We start from the raw sequence: 23,884 nt of genomic DNA, 5'->3' as shown, positions 1-23,884 counted from the left end.
AGTAACAGGAACTGTTTGAAAGAAACAAAATACATGCATGTTTTATTTAAAAAATGCTTAACTAAGGGGGACCACTTCTGGTTGTAATGAATTTGTCATAGCAATAACTAGGATTACATACCTTGTAATCCCCTCCCAAATGGAAATGTAAGTTTACTCTTCTTCCATCAATGATCATGTAGCCATCATCTATGAGGGTGTTTACAGCATCAATCACATTCTTGAGACCATCTGATAATGTGCCATGGTCTTCAGGTCCCTTGACTACAGCAATGGTGTGGTTCCCTTAATTAAAAAAAAAAATGAGGATGACATCTCAAATAATCATAAGTGATACTGATTTGGTCAGTTAAAATAAATACTTTAGGCAGTATTTTACGAAGTGAAAGGTGCTTAAAAGAAAACAATAATTTAATCGATTGATATTTATTGTAACACTGACAATGGATCATTGATGCTCATCCGAAACATGTTTGAACTATTCTAAATGATGTCTTTCAAAAGCATCATGTTGTTTTTGAGAACCATTTTCTTTTGCAAAGTCACCAAATGTCAATACTCCATAGAGTACACATCGCAATATCTATAATATTATTATATTTGTTGAGGATACCTGAACTGGACAGCATATGCTGGCCTTCCTCAAGCAGTGAAAATGAACAGACAAACAGCGAACTCGAGTGTGACATCCTGGCCCCATCCCCTGATATCTTGACCTTTACCGTTGTTTCTTCATCATGTGTGTTAGTAAGCTGTAATTATGAGACAAAATTTAAAAAATATATATCAGGGATTATTCAAAACTAAAGTTAAAAGTGCTAGCTAATAGTGTGTTTAAGATAATGTATACCTAGCAAATTGTCCTTTGTACTTACATATTTTCTTAATTCCTTTTCCAATAGAGCCTTGAATGGGAGTTCTGCTCCTGGGCACTCTCCAGGTGTCCTTGTTACATCCCATTTATCATCAAGGGACTGCTGGCAGGCCTCAATCAGATATGATCTTGGTAGTGTTGGCTGTTGTTGCGACAATTCATGATACGCTTGTATCGACACTGAAAATTTATCCATGATATACAGGATGGACTTCACTTTGTTTTTCTCTTCTTCTGGAAGGGTGTGAAAAGATTGAGCCTTCCTTGCTGTGGTTAAACAAAATGGCAGCCATCAATGTACTATCAAGGATGATGTTCATCACAAGGGATAAATAGTAAAAATGAAGACATGTACAATTTATGATGACTGATTAAACTGATATCAAAGTCAGTATCAATGATTGTTATTGATTGTTCCTGTTTATTAAGAAATTTAAAAATTTGGAGGTTCTGCCAGCATGCAAAGAAAGTCATGTCCTCTAGCCCAGGACTAGAGAATTTTGAAATTTTCTTAAGAGGTTAACTAGTCAGTTAGATGTGTTATATCGTGTTCAGGAAAAACAAGTTATTGCAAGTTTTTTGGAACTTCTTCCTGATTGTTTCACCTTAATCCTTTACTCCATCATTTAATTACCAGTTGACATTTTTTTTTCAGGCTAGTTAAAATGACTTTCGGGCTAGTACATGCTAGCCACTGTAAAGCTGACTTTCTTTGCACCCTGTCTGCCATTGCCCTGTTGCTATCCGGTTGACTCACCTTTAGAACTTTCTGCCTGATGTTCTTGCTCGTCCCTATGGCATTCTGAGCTTCCTTCACTGGCAAGAGTATTTTCTTTTTCAGCACCATCTATCAAGTGAGAGAAGATAAAACAGTTAAACCTGGATTTGCTGAATCATTTTCTAGTTGTTTGTATGCATAATACTAAATGGAAAAGTTAGTTTACCTGTTTGAGTCAAGTTTATCTCATGGGCCATTCCATTTCTGTCTTGGAGCATTAATGACTGGGGGATTAGGCCATATGTTTCCCCAAACCACAGTGCGTCTTGAGCTTTATTTCTTCCGGACAAAAAAAAGAATACAGTGTAAGCATTGAGATATAAAAACTAAGTCCCTTGAAGCACTGCATTTACGTGTCATAAGCATTTTAGAGCTGTCCTTGGTAACGGAATTAATTACTTGGTTACTGTTTATATTGGTTTTAAGATTAAACGTCTACTTACTTTATTTCCTTCAAATGTCTGTATTTCTGTCTAATGCCGACATCGGTGAAGTCTTTGCCACTGTGTTGAAGTTTTTCTTTCATCTCCTCGTACAAACTAGCCGCTTCCTCTTCCACATTCCTGCCATCCGCTAAAACATCGTTCGGAGTTCGCTCGACCTCCTCTGGTTTTATGGCCAGTTTCAACCAAGTCTCTGCTTTCAAGCGTTTTCTCTTTTTTCCGTTCTTGGTGGTTTGAATTTTCATCCAAAATCGCCTTATGCTTGTGCCGATTGCTCTCCCAACTCGCTCTTCAGCAGATGCTATGAGTTGGTACCCAAGAGGCAAGATGCTCCGTTGGAGTAATTGAAATACTGTTCGTGGCTGCCAGTAGACTTCTCGTCATTTGTACGCTACCTCCCCGTTCAGCTGAAGATAGTACATCGGGTCATTTTCGTCTGCAAATGGAGGTACCATGTGAAAAAGTAACGGATTGATCGGGTTGTCAAAGAGCTCTGAAAAGAGCTCCCGATCACTGACGTTTTCCATGTTTGTATTCATTGCGCGATCTGGTCGGCTGTTTAAATGAACCAGCTGGTACACTCGGTTTTAAAATGCGCGGCAATTGTAAATGATTTTACGACTGAATGGTTTTATGAATAAGTAATTATTTAGTCTTGGCAACCATTGTTATTCAGTCGAAGGCTTAAAACAATAATGAAACAAATCAATGAAATAAAGTCTCGGTGAAGGGTGAATATTTTAAGTTAATACGTAATATAGTAGGCCAGTGTCGTTATGTGAATTCATGTGGTCGGTAATATAATATACACAATAAAGATATCATTCCAAACTGGTACACTGCGGACCAAAACAAATCCTTTTTTGCAGGGATTTACACAATATTTTAGATTTCATTGTTTTCTAGTCAAATTGAGTGTTTTTTGTTTTGTTGATTTTTAAATTCTGTTTGAGGGAGATGCACATTGGAGATGTTTGAATACAGGAGAAATATTTCAAGTCAATTGCAACTTAGCTTTGTGCCACTCTTCTATTTTCTTTTAAATACCGTACCTGTGGTTCATTGATTCAATAAATTGGATTGAAAAGCTCATTTTTATTGTAAAATTCTGTTATTTTTAGGTTGACAGCTATTCTTGTACACATTAAAGCTGTATATTTTGGTTTTTGTATAAACTCATAAAGGAAAATGCAGGGAGATGTAAAGAATCGACCATAAGAGGACACAGAAAAAATCTGAGCCCCAGATGGGATTCGAAGCCACGACCCTCCGTGTTCTAGATCGGATGCTCTAACCTCTGAGCTACTGAGGACTTGTTGGCGAGCAAGGGTCATTTTTGTGGGTTGGACTTACAAACCGCATCACGCGATCACGCAGTCCATCACAATAATAATAATAATAATAATAATAATAATAATAATAATAATAATAATAACTTTATTAACGTGTCAAGAAATGTAGCAGAAGGGAGAAGTCCCCTCTACTAATAGTGGACACCTAACTAAATTCTAGAAAATTCTAAAAAATGAATTAAAATTTACATATCATAAACCATATTAATAAAATTTCATATATCAATCGCAAAAAATCATGTAAACCCTAGTCATTCTCGGCATAGGTTGCAGCCTCGACAGTTACTGACATTTGCTGCTAGGGCAGTAAGGTCCTGATTACGTATGACTCTTTTGAATTGCTTCAGAGAGGGTTAATATCTTATTCTAGGAGTGAGATCATTCCACAGTTTAGGCCCTAGGTAACGAAGTAAGTGTTTTCCATATGTCACCGAAGAGAATCGAGGTTGAACAAATTCTCGCTTCCTTAAGTAATACGAACCACTGTCTAATTGGAAAAGATTACAAAGTCTCTGTGGCAGTAATTCATGCTTAATCTTATACATGAAGATGGCAATGTCCTGCAATCGTCTGTTGTATAACGATGGTATGTCTGCTTTTGCCAGTACTTTCTCATACCTAGAATGTTTGTCCTTAAAAACTGCCCTGAGTCCTCTTTCTTGTTTGCGTTCAAGCTTTCTCCTATCACTTGCCTTGCAGAAGTGCCAGGTGAGGTGGCAATAAGTAAGGTATGGTGAGATACCAGCTTTATATTTGCAACACATTAAGGCTTAACTCCAACCCACAAAAATGACCCTTACTCGACAACGAGTCCTTAGTAGCTCAGAGGTTAGAGCATCCGATCTAGAACACGGAGGGTCGTGGGTACGAATCCCATCTGGGGCTCAGATTTTTTCTGTGTTCTCTTATGGTCGATTCTTTACATCTCTCTGTATTTTCCTTTATAATCTCATGCAGTGACATAGGTTGTATAAACTCAAACAGGTTAGATGCAAGGGCCGCAGATGTTTGACCACTAATCCACCTCAGAAGTTTAGTTCTTATAGACATTCTAAACAACAAAGAATAGCATGAGAGTTTTGCAATGCTTTATTAACAGTGATTCGGTTTAAAAAATGTTTTGTACGGCACACAACTGTGACAGTTTTTACTCTCGTTGGCATTCTACCGGCAAATATTACTAATAGTACCTTAAAATAGTAAGTTTGAACAGGCATTTCACCGGAACCCCATCATTGATGATGGTTCGAATCCAGTTCAAGTTTCACATTTTTTCAAGTTCTTCTCTCTGCTATTTTTAATTAGGTTACGGCATTAAAGGCCGCTACAGAAAACCCAAATACGCGAAAGAGCACAATTAACTGGGTGATGGTTTTTGAGAACTGGTGTGATGAAAATGGTCTTGGGAAAAAACCCTAAGACGGTTCGTCCTGAGCAGTTGGATAAAGAAATCGGTTAAGTTAATCACGCGTCGCTCTCCCATTAGCATCAGATTTGTTCAACATGACGGCAATGAAACGCCGATTCATGGTCAAAGCTTGTTATTTTTTGTCCTTGTGCTAATTAGACGGAGAAGGCAAAGAAAAAAAATAGATTTTGGGTTGGAAAGATTTTTCAGAAGAGGGAAGAGGCTGGGCAGTCAACACGTTGTAACATGGTCATAAAAGTTGCCATCTCGACAACGATCTTGTTGTCCGCCATCTTGGAAAGATTGGAACAGCAAAATGCTGTCACTATGCAAGTTTCATTTCGTATTCGCTACATGAAATAGTTACCGCTGACTAAGAATGTGTAGGCTTATTTCTTCTCGCCACGTGAGCGTACGGATTTCTAGGTTTGTACTGCGATCGTCGAAATGTAGCACAATAACTTGTAAGTATGGCTCTCGCTTGGTTGTTTTGCTTGTATTCAGTTTCTGTATGCAATTAATGAGCTAAAACAAAGCTGATTCATCTGTATAAGGTTTTGTTGTTGTTCATTATTCCACTGAGTGTTTTTTTTACAACACAACATTTGATCGGAACAATCTGTTCTTGGAACGGTACAAGATAACGTGAGGTAAACTAAGAAGCCGCCACATCAGTAACAAAACACGAGCAATTTTCCTTTATAACGCCCATTTTTAATTGAATGTATACCATCTTCGACCATCGAACCTAATCGAACTCAATCAAAGTTCGATTGGGTCCGATTGCCCCCAATTTCCTTTTTTTTTTTTGTGAGAGTTCGATTGTCTTCGATTACCGAACTTAATCGAACCCAATCGTTCGATTATGTTCGATTAATAAAACGTTCCATTTGGTTCGAGTAGTTTCGTCGGGCTCTTGTCGGCAATTATTAAACATAAATCAGCCAAGGTTATAGACTCGCCATTTTTCTGAGAAAGAATGAGTTTCTTTTTCCGATTAACAGTGAAAAATAAGAGATAGAACACCGGCGAGGTTCAGTTGTATCTCAAGTGTTACGTTATCCCAACAACACAACGAACATCCTGATCAGTTCTACTTTTGGAAGCTTTCTCATCTTAAATTTCCCTGTAAACCACGAATTCATCATCGATGTTAGATGTCATCCCGGATGAAAAAAAACTGGCAAGCATTCCCATATAAAAAGCGTTTGCAGTTAGCATCGCTTTCATAATGAGGTTCATACTCGGAAATGGCCTATTGGTTTTCAACTGGGATTTGTCACGAATTTTCTCCCTGGCAATCCAACATTGGAACCGGGAAAGTCGCCGCACAAGAACAGGAAATTAATTATTACGGATTATTTTTTCACCATCGATTTAAACTTAATCTCTTCATGGTCAAACCTACTCCAGTCAAATTGCCTTCGTTGCCTTCGGAATTCACGTGTTGTTTTTTCAGACAAGGAATTTACTCCAGTTAATTAGTATCTCTTCTTCCAAGCCTCGGTTGTTCAAAGAGTGTGGATAACTTTATATGTCCAGTGCATAAGTCACCATCCAGCGAATAGATTGTCCTCTAATTTAATATACATTTTATACGATGGAAAGCGCTTTATCCACTGGATAAAATTGTACGATCTATGAACAACCGCGGCCAGGTGTGTAATTAGGTGACCAAATGCTGGAGGTAACCGTACGATGGACAAGCACCCCTCGGGAGGGTGGTGAGGTGGGAATGGGGGTAAGGGGTGAGGTGAGTTGAGGTGAGATATAACTTTTAGAATCTATTTAACGACGATATCATCAAGTTCCTAGTATAACTGCCTCATGCTGCAGAAGCTGGGTTTAATTTCGCTAGCGCTCCGCCTGTATGTATCACCATGACCCGAATAGCAGGTTTAACTCTCAAAAATAACTCAACAGTATTCAGTTGTATTAGGCAGATTTATTTATCAGTTATCAATCTAAGGCGTAACACAGCGTCAGCTCGACAGTCTAATAATTTTCTAGAAGAACACGCTGATATTTCTTGCAACAGGACTAAAAAACCATTTTAGATCTCCAGCTCAAGGCCCTTGCGACATCTACGGAACTTTAGGGCGCACCTTACTTTGGTCACGCTCGTTGCCAAACATAGTGCCAACCTCCTTTTGCATCCCTAAATGAAAAACAGAACAGAAGTAAAATCGTAATTGAGTCTGTACGGGTAGAAAAAAGGCTTTGTTGTAGGTACATGGGTAAATGAATATGGATACCTCGTGATAAACTAACGCGGTTTTTCAGTGCCTGGCTACGACAATCATTTAGCACGATAAAAGAAAAGAAAATGTTAACAGAGTAACAAACAAGAAAAACTGCTAGGGAATGTATGCGGATTAGAAGTTGTACAGTAATTAAAATAATTATACTAAGTAAAATGAATAAATACAGAAACCAATAGAGGACGAACGAATGAATGAGCGAACGAATAAATTACCTTATTTATTCACAGTCAACTCATCACTTCTTTATTTAGACTAAATTGAACTACTTTTCTTTTTTCTATCGTAAAACAGCTATTTCTATACCTTAAGATTGAAATTATGTCTAAAACTGCTATATGAACGGTGAAATGTGACATTTGACAGGAAGTTCTCTCCAAAGAACTGTCCCAGCGAAACTGAATCTTTCCTTCATGAAATTCGAGCAGGGTAACCGGCAAGGTGGCTGGGGTAGCAAGTTTACCACTAATATCTCTTAGAAAGTAACTCGAGACAAAGCTAAGATTAGTAAATTTGGAACAAAGATAGTCAGATGCCAAACAGTGGAGTGACTTATAGAACCATTGCGGCATTCTTTAATCTTCTTTGGAGTTGTCAAGTTTCTTCCAGCCAAGTGGATTATCTCTTGTCGCAAATACGAACTGCTAGTGAAATGTCTTTATGAATTCCATAACAGTGGTAAAAGTTGTTAACTTACAAGTTGCAAAGAGAACAACTTACAAAAAGGTGAAGCTTGAACTGGATCCAAACCGTCATCAATAACGGGTTCCAGTGAAATACCCGTTCAAACCTACTATTCCAAGGTTCTACTAACTTCACTATATATGTAACAGTCTATTAATCTGTACTTGTGTACATAGCAGGTCGAATATTGGCTATCAGAACCCCCTTTTTTTCCTAATGCCAGCCTTTCAATCAATGTCGTTTGTAAACCAGAAATTATTATCATTGCTATTCAGTACGTTATCATCCCAGATGAAAGCAAACTGACGGACGGTCTCAAAGCTAGTATTTGGTTCAATCAAAGGTTATTCCCTTTTGGGTCGAATCTTAATGGTGGCCTGGTAGGAACTTCGTTAAAGGAAAATAACCAAATTAACGACCTAATCGTTCTTTTATAAGAGAGAGAGAGAGAGAGAGAGAGAGAGAACAAAAAAAAAAAAACAAAAATTGGTACGTACTCTTCTTGCACGCGCATCATAAACATTTTCGTCGATGCTGTCGTCATCATTCTCGAGCTCACGGCCACGGCGACATCTAATCAAACTTTTGAGGCACCCTCTTTTGCTCTTGCCCCTTGCCACACAGAATGCAAACCTCCTTTTGCAACCCTAAATGAAAAACAGAAAAGAAGTAAAATTGTAATTGAGTTTATACGGGTAGAAAAAAGGCTTTGTTGTAGGTACATGGGTAAATAGATATGGATTACTCGTGATAAACTTACGAGGTATTTCAGTGCCTCGCTTCGACAGTCATGTAGCACAGTTAAAGAAAGAAAATGTTAACGGACTAATAAACAAGAAAAACTGGAAGGGAATGTATGCAGATTAGAATATGTACAGTAATTAAAATAATTATACTAGGTAAAATGAGTTATTACAGAAAGCAATAGAGGACGAATAAATTAATGAACGAAAGAACAAACAAACGAACGAACGAATAAATTACCTTGTTTATACACGGTCAACTCATCAGTTCTTTATTTAGAGTAAACTGAACTACTTTTCTTTTTTCTATCGTAAAACGGCTATTTCTATACCTAAAGATTAAAATCATGTCTAAAACTGCTCTATGAATGGTAAAATGTGAGACTTGACGGGAAGTTTTCTCCAAAGAATTGTCCCAGCGAAACTGAATCTTTCCTTCGTGAAATTCGAGCAGGGTAACGGTCAAGGTGACTGGGGTAGCAAGTTTACCACTAATAACTCTTAGAAAGTAACTGGAGACAAAGCTAAGGTTAGTAAATTTGGAACAAAGATAGTCAGATGCCAAACAGTGGAGTGACTTATAGAACAATTGCGGCATTCTTTAATCTTCTTTAAAGTTGTCAAGTTTCTTCCAGCCAAGTGGATGTTCTCTTGTACATGTAGCAAATACGAACTGCTAGTGAAATGTGTTTATAAATTACATGTCTGTTAAAAGTTGTTAACTTAAAAGTTGCAAAGAGAACAACTTACAAAAAAGTGAAGCTTGAACTGGATCCAAACCGTCATCAATAACGGGTTCCAGTGAAATACCCGTTCAAACCTACTATTTCAAGTTTCTACTAACTTCACTATATATGTAACAGTCTATTAATCTGTATTTGTGTACATAGCAGGTCGAAAATTGGCTATCAGAAGCTCCCTTTTTTTTCCTAATGCCAGCCTTTCAATCAATGTCGTTTGTAAACCAGGAATTCTTATCATTGCTATTCAGTTACGTTATCATCCCAGATGAAAGCAAGCTGACGGACGGTCTCAAAGCTAGTATTTGGTTTAATCACAGGTTGTTCCCTTTTGGGTTGAATCTTAAAGGTGGCCTGGTAGGAACTTCGTTAAAGAAAAATAACCGAATTACCGACCTAATCGTTCTTTTATAAGAGAGAGAAAGAAAAAAAACAAAAAACAAAAACATGAAAATGGTACGTACTCTTCTTGCACGCGCATCATGAACATTTTCGTCGATGCTGTCGTCATCATTCTCGAGCTCAGCAGGATCGTTTAGCTGAACATCTCCGTCTTTGTTCTCACCGTCACTCATTTCTTCAAACAAAGGCTTTGCGTACACCATGGTCGCCAGAAGGACGAAGGCTAATGCAAATATCAATCTCATGTTTTCTTGTCAGCAAGCCGAGCTATGAAACAAGACGTAACTATATCCACCACGAGTGAATCAGCTTTCAAACGCCAAACTCTTGCTGCTCTTTTATAGAAATTCGTGAAGCAGATGGCCCTCGATCGTTGGATAACATGTCCAATACACCTGATTATGGGAAAATTTCAAGGCAAACAGCTCAAGAAAAGTATATTTGAAGTTTAGAGACTGTTTGAACAGCTTTTTTAGAACCTGCTAACGTCTAAAAGCGTCAAAGAAACTCGTTTTACTATAAGACGGCAAATAGATAAAATGAGATTGAACATTTTTAAACTGCATGTAAAGACAGAATTATACTGAAAAATCTATCACGTTATAAAAAGGTAATCCTCCTTACAAATCAACTACTTTTTTTATTTTTTTCTGGTTTATCATGTTAATAGCGTCAATGAGATTTCGTTTACTTCGCAAATATATATAACGATTAAATTGTGAGATATTCCTTTTACTTGACAAACGTTAAATTTTAGTTTGCTTTGTGAGTTTGTGACTTTGTTGGAATTAAAAAATCCAATATTGTTTTTCGAGTGTTGTGAGCAGGTGAGTTCTACTGCAATCTGCGAAAAAAAATACCCTGAAAGAGTTCCAGTTTACAACACGGAGGAAGCTTAGACCATACTAACTTAATTCATATCAATAAAGAATTACATTGCCTCTCATAAACTTTTACCATGCTCCCATTCAATTCAAACCTGTTAACTAAGAAAATTCTTGTTTTATGTTTTTATTTTTTTGACTGCTTAAGTCTAAACATGTCCTTGTCTCTTTAAAAAATGTGCCATTGGTAACTGAGGAATCAAATTATTATCGCTAAAAAAGTATTTTCCCTTACTTTTTTAGTGGGGTAGGTATCTTAACTTTATTTTAGCAGAATAACTTTGAAACCGTACGAGAAAAAAGTTAGAAATTGAAAGATAAATCTATGTGATACTGGGTCTACCAGATGACGCGGGTTTTTAGTCCCTAACAGGTTCAACCTAGGCTGGCAGGATGACTGGAAAGTAAAAACATGAACAACGCAATGGGTTTTAGAAAGAGCTAGCGCTTATCAAAAATATCATAGAGCAAACTAACCAATTACGAGATTTGTATGTTTAACAAGTCAGTTATTGCGTCCGTTAAGATACCTGAGTATATTATATTACGAGGCGACATTACAAAGTTTATTTGCCGAATGGATCGTTTCTGATTCAGTGGTTTCTAAGGATATGAATTTTAGCACTCGGCATTTTAAAGTTAAGATGACTATATCACAAATTGGACAACCATTGGACAACCATTAATTGAACGTGGGCAGTTTTCGTCAATTCTGCAATGGAAACATAATTTGCAATTGCAAATTTGAAAAGTTGTATATATGCTTGCAGCTGAGTCTGAAATTAAAGGGCAAATTGTGAAGTGTGTGGTTGACATGACACGTTTCGTTTCATTTAAAGTTACTTTACCGTTTATGTTCAGGGAGGTAATTTTTAGATTTCATTGTTATTCATAGAAATAAACTCTCCAGTAAGATCTTAGAAACAGAACAAAAATTTATAAAAGGGTGAATATTTGCCGAGAAATTGGGATATAAGCGATTTTCAACTGAAATGAAACTTCACTTTGATTGACAACGTATTGCTGTTTTCTGAATCTTTAATCTTCGCTTGAAAAGGACACTTTCAAGAGTTAAAACTCCCAAAAGGTTTGGTCAACTTCATTCAATTTGGCCAGATGCTGATCATGCCATTTCCATGTGTTTGAACGCAATCGAATTAAGGAAAATCCAACACGAGTATTTTGCCTTTTGGGATCTTGACCTCGAAAAAAAATTCCAAAATATGAAAATCGAATTGATTTGGAACGGTGTGGACCCTGAAGCTTCCACTGCGCGGTAAACTCGGGAATTAAATTTCTTGAAACACCAATGAAATATTTAAATAGCCAGTTCTATAAGCTTTAATTCGATATAGGGCTTTTGAGGATCTGTGATTTAACATAGAGGCGCTACCTATACATCCATTAAACTGGTTGAACCCTCCAAGGTACACTGTAGCCTTAAATAAAGTCACGTTACGTTGTGAACGGTCCAGCATTTTGTGTTTGAACGGTTAACGGAAATTATCGCCATTTGCATTTGTTTGGGAAAACGAAGGAGTGCAAAATAGTCAGGCTGGCTTTTTAAACAGGGAACTCAACGAGAATATTAAAGCGAAATAATTAAAATGTTGATTCCTATATTCCCACATTGGGACATTTTTATGTCCTTTTAACGGGGAAATTTGCGTAACTTAAAACAGTTCATATCTTTAGCTTAAAATTTGGAAATTGCTGAATAATTTAGGAAGCCGGCGGAATGCTAATCCCCAAATTTACCAACTGCTGTACGCTTAAATTCCAAAAAAATACAACCTAATATTTTTTCCATTCTTTAAATGATGTATTGGCCCTTTTTTCCTTTGTGAACCAAGCCAAATCTGACCTTGTTGTAAATGAAAACTTTGTTTTTCATCACAATTGAATCCGAAATTTTCAGGCAGGGAATGTCTTTTCCAAAAGAGGTTCAACCGAAACTCATCTGCCATTCCAATATTGGCTGGTGTCCCTGTATGAAGCCCTAAAAGCCTTTTGGATCCAAGCTCAAGACAGTACTTACTACACAATTTACTAGTTCAATCCTTTAAAGGAGTTTTTATAACTATCTGACTTTTAACAGTGGTGATACATCGAAATAAATTACACTTAACTACGAACTACGGTCATACTACTAAAAGAACACACTATTGATACCGCCACAAGTCTTCTGGCAAAGTCCCCAACACAGTGTTGATTCCCGGAAAACCCCACGGGGAGTGGATAATATTTAAGATATTTGATATTTGATATCCAGTGTGGATCGATTCGAAATCGGACCTCTTTGCTCCTCTTAACTTAACGTGGGCAGTTTTCGTCGATTTTGCAATTGAAACAGCCATGCAGGCTGGAGCTGGTTGACAAGGCATGTTTGATTTAAATAAAGTGACGTTATCGGAAAGGGCGAGCATTAAGCGTTCGAACAGTCTTAATTCCCTCGTTATTTTATGGCTTTTTAAAAGGTAAATTTGTGTAACCTTAAACAGCCTTCTCAAGCAGAAAATTTTTATAGCATAAACTTCCAGGGAAGGCAATGTAATTCTTTGAGCTGCTGATAATGACGTATTTGCCCCGCGAAAGGACGGATCTAGATATAGGAAGCGTAGTAAAGTGTCTACGCCAACATGGTTGATTGGTTGAGATTGAGAGAATCAAATAATCTGAAACGCCACATTTTCAGGTGAATTCAACGAGAATATCAGAGAGGCAACGACAACGCCACAAAACAAAAGGTGTAATGAGCAAAAATAATCGCTCTGCACGGGCGTTTTACATTTTGGTACATTTCTTTGCTGTCCTCTGCAAAACAACAACGTGAAATGACAAAATTCTTAGATTTTTGGAGAGCGAGAGCCCATGACGGTGAATTTGTCATTTTATTTCTTAACTTGTAGGCCACTTCTACCATTTTGGTTCCAGGATAGTTCGCCGTTTCTGTAGAAGTCGAGGGAGTTAAAATATTCGCGAAGTAGCACAAATGAAATAAAGGTATTTTTTCATGTGATGTTTTCGTTGCCATTGCTGTTGTCGCTGCTTAAGCTCCCTAATATTCTAGTTGGACACCCCTGAAAATGTGGCGTTTCAGACTATTTCCCATCCAATCTCTTTAAACGTTCTGAGATTCATATGACAGAGCCAGGCTTGGCGTAGACATCTTAAAGGGCTTCCTATATCTGTCCTTTCGGAGGGACAAATACGTCATTAAGAGTGCGAAAAAGGCCAGCTAATATCAGCAGCTCGAAATTCAAGGGATTAATTTTATAATTGCGTTCCCTGGAAGTTTGTGCTATATACAATTTCAGTTAAGAAATGCGATCAGATCAAGCTGTTTTAGATTACGGCAAATTTACCTTTTAAGGGGCCATAAAATGACCAGGGAATTTAGACTGTTTAAATGCAAAATGCTCGACCGTTTCGATAACGTCACTTTATTTTCTTTATGTGTCAGATCGGTAAAGAAAGATGAACTCTCTCTCTATAGCATTGCAGCTTTAATATTAAAACACGAAGGGAAACCTTCTGATGTTTTAATATAGCTTTTAAAATTTTTAAGATTAAGCCCATGTAGAAAGGTCATTTATTTGAAGAAAACCGTGTCACTAGTAGAACTAGTGAAGATAATTGAACCATACGGATATATGGGAAGGGAAAGACAGACGGAAAGAGGAGTAAACATAAGGCCGATGAGAGACTAACCGAATAATCAGACAAATACCCCATCTATACCAGACAAAATGAACAAACCACACAACCAAAAGCCAACTCAGCCCCATAACCGAACGATCAGCATAAGAAACCAATTGCACGGTTGACATTTGTGTGAAAATGGGCTGTTAAATGTGTACATCTTTATTAAAATTTTTATTGAAGTTTTCAGTCTTTTGTCCATATAGATATTGGATGCGACCGCACGACCGAAAAAACAGCACCAAATGTCAATTTCACGCTTGTTTTTTGAATTGGAGCCTTCTTTGTAATGTTTTCATACAGCCTTTAAATGGTTAAATTTTATTCTTTATAACATGTTTATGCCCATGGATAGCAAGAAGAACTGGGAAAGCGGAGGAACAACTGAACAAATCAGAAACGCAAACGAACGAACAAACGGAAGCCCGAGCAAACGGACGGCCGAATGACCGAGTTAACGGGAAAACGGTCCACCGGGATTACATTGCCTTCCCTGGAAGTTAATGGTATATACATTTTCAGCTAAAGAAGGCAAACAGATTATGCTAATTTAGATTACACAAATTTACCTTTTGAAGGGCCATAAAATAACGTGGGAATTTAGCAGACTGCTCAAACACGATATGCTAGCCCTTTTCGATAACGTCACTTTATTTAAAAACATGCCATGTCAGCCACCTCTAGCCTGCGTGGCTGTTTGGATTGTAGAATCGACGAAAACTGCCCACGTTAAGTTAAAATTGTCAAACAAAGTCAAATCGTTATTATTTTATTCTACTTTGCATTAAGGGGGAGGCATTATGAGGGTTTAATTTAAGAAAACTGTATGTATAATAACGAAGAATATATGATATTAGTAAAAAATATGTAATTCAGATATTTCATTTCTTTTAAGAAAAAAGTTTGCATTGCCGTCAAGTACTTGCTTAAATATTTTTGTTGGGTTGGTTGCATCCAATCTCCTTAAACGTTCTAAGATTCATATTACCGAATTAGGTGTTGCACTTTAATGGGCTTACTATATCTGTCCTTTACGGACATTAAGAATTGAATTTCAACTGAAGGCGGCCGATTCCAGTCCCGAGTCCCGAGTCCAATTCCACTTCAAATTTTCCATAGGAAACCCAGCTTTAAGGCCGCATTTCTTACCCCAATTGCGATTTCGAGCTGATCTATACTGGATATCAAATATCAAATATCTTTAATATTATCCACTGCCCGTGAGGTTTTGTGTCACGTACAACACTAAGTAAGGGACTTTGTCAGAATGCTCATGGCGGTATCAATATTGAGATCTTTTAGAAGTATGACCGTAGTCCGTAGTTTAGTGTAATTTATTTCAAAGTATCACTATTGTTGTAAATCAGGGATTGAAATAATAAATCGTATTGCAAGGAAAGACATTACCTAACTGAGAATTTGGGATTCAATTGTGACGACAAAAAGCGTTTCCGTTTACAAAAAGGTCGAATGAAAGTTTGACATAGCTAAAAAGCGAAAAAGGAAGGGCAAGTACATCATTAAAAGGGTAAAAATAGATCAGCTTGTATCCTTGGAAAGCCTATAGCAGTTCGTAAATTAGGGAATTACCATTCCGCTTCCCAAAATGTTCGACAATTTATAAATTTTGAGCTAAAGAATTGAACTGTTTTAATTTGCACAAATTTCTCCGTTAAAAGGACATAAAATAGTACCGATGTAGGAATTAAGGAACCAACATTTCAATTATTTGGCTTTAATATTCTCGTTGAGTTTTCTTTTCAAAAATAGCCGATGAATCCACGAGTTCGAAATTTGCATATTTGGCGAAAGCCTCGCGTCGCGAGTGAATGCGTGATAGTTTTAAACTAACACCTTTTCTTTAAGGGCCGCGCTAGCAACCGATGCTTTTGTTTTTGGACTAAATGACAACGACCACATTGATCCTTTTCAATCAAACGGTCTAGTCGGGCGATTTTTCCAATCCAAAGCGCGAGTTTTCATAAACGAACCCTTTTCTTTCCTTTCCTTTTCTTTACGAGTAACAAGTTAGTTTTGAAATTAACAACTCTTGGCCTGAAGTGAAACCATCGATAGAAGCTTCACTGTTTTGCGGCGTTGTGCTGCGCGCTATTATCAACTGATCCAAAATCGTATAAAATAATTTAGCATTTCCAGGTTTCTTGATTAGGGTCAATAACAATAATAGTAAACCTTCCGAAACTTCCCAAACCCCTCTCCTCTAGTGTCGTTAATTTGACACGCCGACAATTTTGTGACGATTTGAAATTCATCTTCGCCGAGTCTCGGAACAATTCCCTAAGCACAATAAACAACGAACGGCTTTTGTTTGGACTTGTGAAGACGAATTCGACTCACTACTACGCATAAACTAGCCTGACTATTTTGCACTCCTTTGTTTTTGCCAAACAAGTGCCAATGGCAATAATTACCGTTAATCGTTCAGACACAAAATGTTGGACCGTTCACAACGTAACGTGACTTTATTTAAGGCTACAGTGTACCTTCAAGGGCTCAACCAGTTTAATGGATGTATAGGTAGCGCCTCTATGTTATATCACAGATCCTCAAAAGCCCTATATCGCCGTAAATTAAAGCTTATAAAACTGGCTATTTAAATATTTCATTGGTGTTTCAAGAAGTTGAATTCCCCAGTTTACCGCGCAGTCGAAGCTTGAAGGTCCACACCGTTCCAAATCAATTCGATTTTCATATTTTGGAATTTTTTTTTTTCGAGGTCAGGATCCCAAAAGGCTAAAAACTCGTGTTGCATTTTCCTTAATTCGATTGCGTTCAAACGCATGGAAATGGCATGATCAGCATCTGGCCAAATTGAATGAAGTTGACCAAATCTTTTGGGAGTTTTAACTCTTGAAAGTGTCCTATCCAAGCGAAGATTAAAGATTCAGAAAACAACAATACGTTGTCAATCAAAGTGAAGTTTTATTTCAGTTGAAAATCGCTTATATCCCAATTTCTCGGCAAATATTCACCCTCTTATAAATTTTTTTCTGTTTCTAAGATCTTACTGGAAAGTTTATTTCTGTGGATAAAAATGAAATCTAAAAATTTCCTCCCTGAACATAAACGGTAACATAACTTTAAATGAAACGTGTCATGTCAACCAGGCACTTCACAATTTGCGCTCTAATTTCAGACTCAGCTACAAGCATATATACAACTTTTCAAATTTGCAATTGCAAATTATGTTTCCATTGCAGTATCAACAAAAACTGCCCACGTTCAATTAATGGTTGTCCAATGGTTGTCCAATTTGGATATAGTCATCTTAACGTCAAAATGCCGCATGCTAAAATTCATATCCTTAGAAACCACTGAATCAGAAACGATCCATTGGGCAAAAAATCTTTGCAATGTCGCCTCGTAATATAATATACTCAGGTATCTTAACGGACGCAATAACTGACCTGTTAAACATACAAATCTCGTAATTGGTTAGTTTGCTCTATGATATTTTTGATAAGCGCTAGCTCTTTCTCAAACCCATTGCGTTGTTCATGCTTTTACTTTCCAGTCATCCTGTCGGCCTAGGTTGAACCTGTTAGGGACTAATAACCCGCGTCATCTGGTAAACCCTGTATCACATAAATTTATCTTTCAATTTTTAAGTTTTTTCTCGTACGGTTTCACAGTTGTACTGCTAAAATAAAATTAAGATACCCACCCCACTAAAAAAAGTAAAATATAAACATTAGGAAAAATACTTTTTTAGCGATAAAAATTTGATTCCTCAGTTACCGCTGGCACATTTTCTAAAGAGACAAGGACGTGTTTGGACTTTAGCAGTCAGAAAAATAAAAACATAAAACAAGAATTTTCTTAGTTAACAGGTTTGAATTGAATGGGAGCATGGTAAAAGTTTATGAGAGGCAATGTAATTCTTTACCGATATGAATTAAGTTAGTATGGTCTAAGCTTCCTCCGTGTTGTAAACTGCAACTCTTTCAGGGTACTTTTTTTCGCAGATTGCAGTAGAACTCACCTGCTCACAACACTCGAAAAACCATATTAGATTTTATAATTCGAAAAAAATCACAAACTCACAAACCAAACTAAAATTTAACGTTTGTCAAGTAAATGAAATATCTCACAATTTTATCGTGATATATATTTGCAATGTAAAAGAAAACTCATTGGCGCTATTAACATGATAAACCAGAAAGAAAAATAAAAAAGTAGTTGATTTGTAAGGAGGATTACCTTTTTATAACGTTGATAGATTATTCAGTATAATTCTGTCTTTACATACAATTTAAAAATGTTCAATCTCATTTTATCTATTTGCCGTCTTATAGTAAAACGGCTTTCTTTGACGCTTTTAGACGATAGCAGGTTATAAAAAAGCTGTTAAAACAGTCTCCAAAATTCAAATATACTTTTCTTGAGCTGTTTGCCTTCAAATTTTCCCATAATCAGGTGTATTGGACTTGTTATCCAACGATCGAGGGCCATCTGCTTCACGAATTTCTATAAGAGAGCAGCAAGCGTTTGGCGTTTGAAAGCTGATTCACTCGTTGTGGATATAGTTACGTCTTGTTTCGGAGCTCGGCTTGCTGACAAGAAAACATGAGACTGATATTTGCATTAGCCTTCGTCCTTCTGGCGACCTTAGTGTACGCAAAGCCTTTGGTTGAAGAAAGGAGTGACGGTGAGAACGAAGAGGGAGATGTTCAGCTAAACGATCCTGCTGAGCTCGAGAATGATGACGACAGCATCGACGAAAATGTTCATGATGCGCGTGCAAGAAGAGTACGTACTATTTTTATGTTTTTTTTTTTTTTTTGTTCTCTCTCTCTCTTATAAAAGAACTATTAACGAAGTTCCTACCAGGCCACCATTATGATTCGACCCAAAAGGGAACAACCTTTGATTGAACCAAATACTAGCTTTGAGACCGTCCGTCAGCTTGCTTTCATTTGGGATGATAACGTAACTGAATAGCAATGATAAGAATTCCTGGTTTACAAACGACATTGATTGAAAGGCTGGCATTAGGAAAAAAAGGGCAGCTACTGATAGCCAATATTCGACCTGCTATGTACACAAGTACTGATTAATAGACTGTTACATATATATTGAAGTTAGTAGAACCTTGAAATAGTAGGTTTGAACGGGTATTTCACTGGAACCCGTTATTAATGAGGGTTTGAATCAAATTCAAGCTTCACTTTTTTGTAAGTTGTTCTCTTTGCAACTTTTAAGTTAACAACTTTTAACACTGACATGGAATTCATAAACACATTTCACTAGCAGTTCGTATTTGCTACATGTACAAGAGAACATCCACTTGGCTGGAAGAAACTTGACAACTTTAAAGAAGATTAAAGAATGCCGCAATTGTTCTATAAGTCACTCCACTGTTTGGCATCTGACTATCTTTGTTCCAAATTTACTAACCTTAGCTTTGTCTCCAGTTACTTTCTAAGAGATATTAGTGGTAAACTTGCTACCCCAGCCACCTTGCCCGTTACCCTGCCCGAATTTCACGAAGGAAAGATTCAGTTTCGCTGGGACAATTCTTTGGAGAAAACTTCCCGTCAAGTCTCACATTTTACCATTCATATAGCAGTTTTAGACATGATTTTAGTCTTTAGGTATAGAAATAGCTGTTTTACGATAGAAAAAAGAAAAGTAGTTCAGTTTACTCTAAATAAAGAACTGATGAGTTGACCGTGTATCAACAAGGTAATTTTTTCTTTCGTTCGTTTGTTCGTTCTTTCGTTCATTGATTCATTCGTTCATTCATACCGCGTTAGTTTATCACGAGTAATCTATATCTATTTACCCATGTACCTACAACAAAGCCTTTTTTCTACCCGTACAAACTCAATTACAATTTTACTTCTTTTCTGTTTTTCATTTAGGGTTGCAAAAGGAGGTTTGCACTCTGTGTGGCAAGGGGCAAGAGCAAAAGGGGGTGCCTCAAAAGTCTGATTAGATGTCGCCGTGGCCGTGAGCTGGAGATCTGAAATGGTCTTGTAGTCCTGTTGCAAGAAATATCGGCGTGTTCTTCTAGAAAATTATTAAACTGTCGAGCCGACGCTGTGTTACGCCTTAGATTGATAACTGATAAATAAATCTGCCGAATATAACTGAATGTTGTTGAATCATTTTTGAGAATTAAACCTGCTATTCAGGTCATGGTGATACATACAGGCGGAGCGCTAGCGACATTAAACCCGGTTTTTTCAGGATGAGTCAATTATACTAGTGACTTAATGAAATCGTCGTTAAATAGATACTAAAAGTTATATCTCACCTTAACTCAACTAACCTCACCCCTCACCCCCATTCCCATCTCACCACCCTACCGAGGGGTGCTTGTCCATCGTACGGTGACCTCTAAAATTTGGTACTCAATTACACACCTGGCCCTGGCTGTTCATAGATCGTATAATTTTATCCAGTGGATACAGCACTTTCTATCGTTTGCAATGTATATTGAATTGGAGGACAATCTATTTGCTGGATGGTGATTTATGCACTGGACATATAAAGTTATCCGGACTCTTTGAACAACCGAGGCTTGGAAGAAGAGATACTAATTAACTGGGGTAAATTCCTTGTCTGCAAGAACAACACGTCAATTCCGAAAGCAACGAAGGCAATTTGACTGGAGTGGTTTGACTATAAAGTGATTCAGTTTATATCAATGTTGTAATAATTTATTTCTCGTTCCTGGCGGCGACTTTCCCGGTTCCAATGTTGGATTGAAAAGTAATGGCAAATTCCACATAAAAATCAATAGTCCATTTCAGAGTTCCCGTGTGAGCCTCATTATGAAAGCGAGGCTAAGTGCAAAAACTTTTCATATTCGAATGCCTGCCAGTTTGCTTTCATCCGGGATAACACAACTAACATCGATGATGAATTCGTTGTTTACAGGGAAGTTTAAGATGAGAAAGCTTCCAAAAGGGGAACTTATCAGAATGTTGTTTTGTTATTGGGACAACACTTGAGACACAACTGAACCTCGCCGGGGTTTTATCTCTTATTTTTTAGCTGTTAATCGGAAGAAAAAGTCATCCTTTCTCAGGAAAATGGCGAGTCTATAATCTAGTCTGATTCACGTTTAATAATTGCCGACAAGAGCCCGACGAAACTACTCGAACCAAATCAAACGTTTTATTAATTGAACATAATCGAACTCATGGGTTCGATTAAGTTTGGTACTCGAACACAATCGAAGTTTTACCAAAAATTGAAGGAACTAAACCAAATCAAACTTTGATTGAGTTCGATTAGGTTCGATGGTGAAACATGACATACTTTCGATTAAAAATGGTTATAAAGGAAAATTGCTCGTGTTTTGCTACTGATGAGGCGGCTTCTCAGTTTACCTCACGTTATCTTGTACCGTTCTAAGAACAGATTGTTCCCATCAAATCTTGTATTATAAAAACAAAAACAAAACAAAACAAAAAAGAAAAAAACAAAAATAGCGGAATAATGAAAAACAAAAAAAAAAAAACACCTGATACGGATGAATCAGCTTTGTTTTAGTTCATTAATTGCATTGCTCGGCTTAAGAGATGACTTTGTTATAGCTGTTATAAGGACTCTATAGGATGATAAATCGGTTTTATTTCAGTTTATGGCATTGCTCGCCGGACTCGTTTGTTGCATGACTTTGTGCTAAATTGACTCACTATATGACAACAGCAGTGGATCATAAAATGATGTTTCAGTAAAGCTACATCAATCCATTATTCGTTTTAACTACTTCTTTGTTGTTTTTGCATGCTTAAAAAGACTTTTTAAAATTGTTGTCTATTTCAAGTGATTGTTCAGAACTTTCTATTCAGTTCGATTGATTTCGAAAATCGAACGCCATCGAACTCTCACAAAAATTTTCAGTTGGTTTGATTGCCGGACTCAAAGGAGGCAATTCATTTATTTAAGTTCGATTGAGTTCCATTAAATTTGAACACGTTCCAAATTAATTTGTGGCATTACATTTTAGAGAAATTCGGTGCAAAATAACTGCAATGCACTGAAGAATTTTGCCAATCCGTGCAAAGTTGGGCATTTCATCGGAGGAAAATTTGGTTTCCGTCAAGTGAATTTAAATTATGACAATTCTGTCAAAATCACACTATTTTTTTCCATTTCAAGCAAGCCTGATAACAAAAATACAGTTTACTGTTCCAAATAAGAAAAGTCCGAATTTCGGACCCCCATCAACACTTAGTCGAGGAAAACGAATCACTACTATCTAACTAAAGAGGTTTTCCGAATTTCGTATCCCCTTTGAACTCATAAAAGATTCCGAATTTCGGACCCCCTCAACACTCCTCCGTGGAAAGACAGCCTGTTACTCGGAACCTTCGGACAAACGAGCTTTCCCTATCAGATTTTCAACAACTTCACTTTTGTTCGTTCCTCCTGTTTGCCCAATGAAGATGCTGGTCCTCTTCAGCTTCAAGCCTGCTAGCATCCCATTTCCTAAAAATGATAACACTCTTATCAATTCATCAATAAAAATAGGTAAATCTAAAGCGCTAAATCTTCTGTGCAGAGGAAAAACAAAGTGACTCTGTTTATGAAGTGGGTTTCGTGTCTTGCATATGACAACACCTTTACAAATGTTTGGTCATGCAATTAGGCCACAGACGCCTATGATAATTTATATGCATATGTTTTACTTAAAACAAAATGAATTCATGACGAGAGTTCATCGAAAAGGTTTGCTTCACCTTAGAAAGGATGGACCAGAAATATCACAACCATGTCAGAAGCAGGAAATGTAAAACCTTCATTGACGCGCGCGATCTGAATGGGAATAACTGCCTCGATAAACGCGCAAAACACAAACTGACAAAAATTGACGTGGGAAATCATGTTCTTTATCGTTTAGGTAGCCTAGGTACATCAAGTGCGATTTACAAGCGCTAGCTTTGCAAGGTAAAGTAAGTTTATACAATGAAAAGAAACTTTATAATTACTTTGAGCATGGCGTAAAAGGCCAGCGTGAGCTAAGTATAACAGAACTTTACCATCAGCTATGATAAATGCCGCCCCAAATGTTAATTGTCTCCAGTCTCATCGAGGCAATATTTTAGCTTAGCAACATATCCACCAAACAACATGAAACATCCCTGCCTTTCAGCTTTTTCGAAAGAAATCGTCACCAAAACGGAGATTAAACCAACTTGGCGCTTAGAATAATTTGAATTGAAAGACAAGAAGATTATTTTGACCCACGCGACAGCAACCTGTCAAGAGTCCGGTAGTGCGTCATTAAGCACGTGATCAAGTTGAGTCACGTTGCTTGCAAATCTCTCCAAATTGTCTCAGAGATTTTCGGGCTCAACAGTTATTTCACCCCACTAGGTCTAGTTATCTTCTCCGGTTTTACACAGCTTTTATTTGAAACTAAGAGGGAAAACAAAATGTCACAGAACCTTGCGTGACTCGTGAACTGATATTGACATAATCCCACGATAGTGGAAAGCAGACTTTAAGATTCTAGTTCGTTGCGGGCACCGTCCCGATAAAGGAAATGACAGTGATTTCAAAGAATGCCTGAAACGGTAAAATAATCCCCAAACGCGCAAGAATACACCGGAGGTGATTCAGTTTTATTCATTTT

General features: G+C 37.3%; 3 protein-coding genes across 7 annotated transcripts in view; 1 reads left to right on the top strand and 2 right to left on the bottom strand.

Annotated features, from left to right (window-relative positions):
• Positions 1–23,884, top strand: part of LOC146451470 (uncharacterized) — a 236,248-nt gene that overhangs the window by 43,740 nt on the left and 168,624 nt on the right. For 2 of the 5 annotated variants that reach the window (XM_085098856.1, XM_085098854.1), the window contains exons 1-2: positions 18,819–19,041; positions 20,157–20,244. The exons of 1 other annotated variant lie outside the window; for it this stretch is intronic. In XM_085098856.1, coding sequence (XP_084954982.1) covers positions 18,859–19,041; positions 20,157–20,244 — 271 coding nt within the window. In that variant the 5' untranslated portion in view covers positions 18,819–18,858. Of the gene's footprint in view, positions 1–18,804; positions 19,042–20,156; positions 20,245–23,884 lie in introns of those variants that run through there. 2 more of the 5 variants (XM_085098855.1, XM_085098857.1) reach the window with 2 other exon arrangements.
• LOC146451481 (uncharacterized) lies at positions 62–2,769 on the bottom strand. The gene is made up of 5 exons (XM_085098761.1): positions 1,819–2,769; positions 1,632–1,721; positions 876–1,141; positions 614–752; positions 62–285 (listed from the first exon to the last, which is right to left on the bottom strand). Exons 1-5 carry the CDS (start codon positions 1,868–1,870, stop codon positions 62–64), a joined length of 771 nt encoding a protein of 256 aa, XP_084954887.1. The 5' UTR covers positions 1,871–2,769.
• On the bottom strand, positions 6,781–9,963 carry LOC146451480 (uncharacterized). The gene is made up of 3 exons (XM_085098864.1): positions 9,748–9,963; positions 8,298–8,447; positions 6,781–7,013 (listed from the first exon to the last, which is right to left on the bottom strand). Exons 1-3 carry the CDS (start codon positions 9,928–9,930, stop codon positions 6,909–6,911), a joined length of 438 nt encoding a protein of 145 aa, XP_084954990.1. The 5' UTR covers positions 9,931–9,963; the 3' UTR covers positions 6,781–6,908.

Source organism: Pavona decussata, unplaced genomic scaffold (genome assembly GCF_977016875.1).
Source record: "Pavona decussata unplaced genomic scaffold, jaPavDecu1.1 SCAFFOLD_386, whole genome shotgun sequence".
In the NCBI taxonomy this organism is placed as follows: Eukaryota; Metazoa; Cnidaria; class Anthozoa; order Scleractinia; family Agariciidae; genus Pavona; species Pavona decussata.
This window is presented reverse-complemented; position numbering and strand designations above follow the sequence as displayed.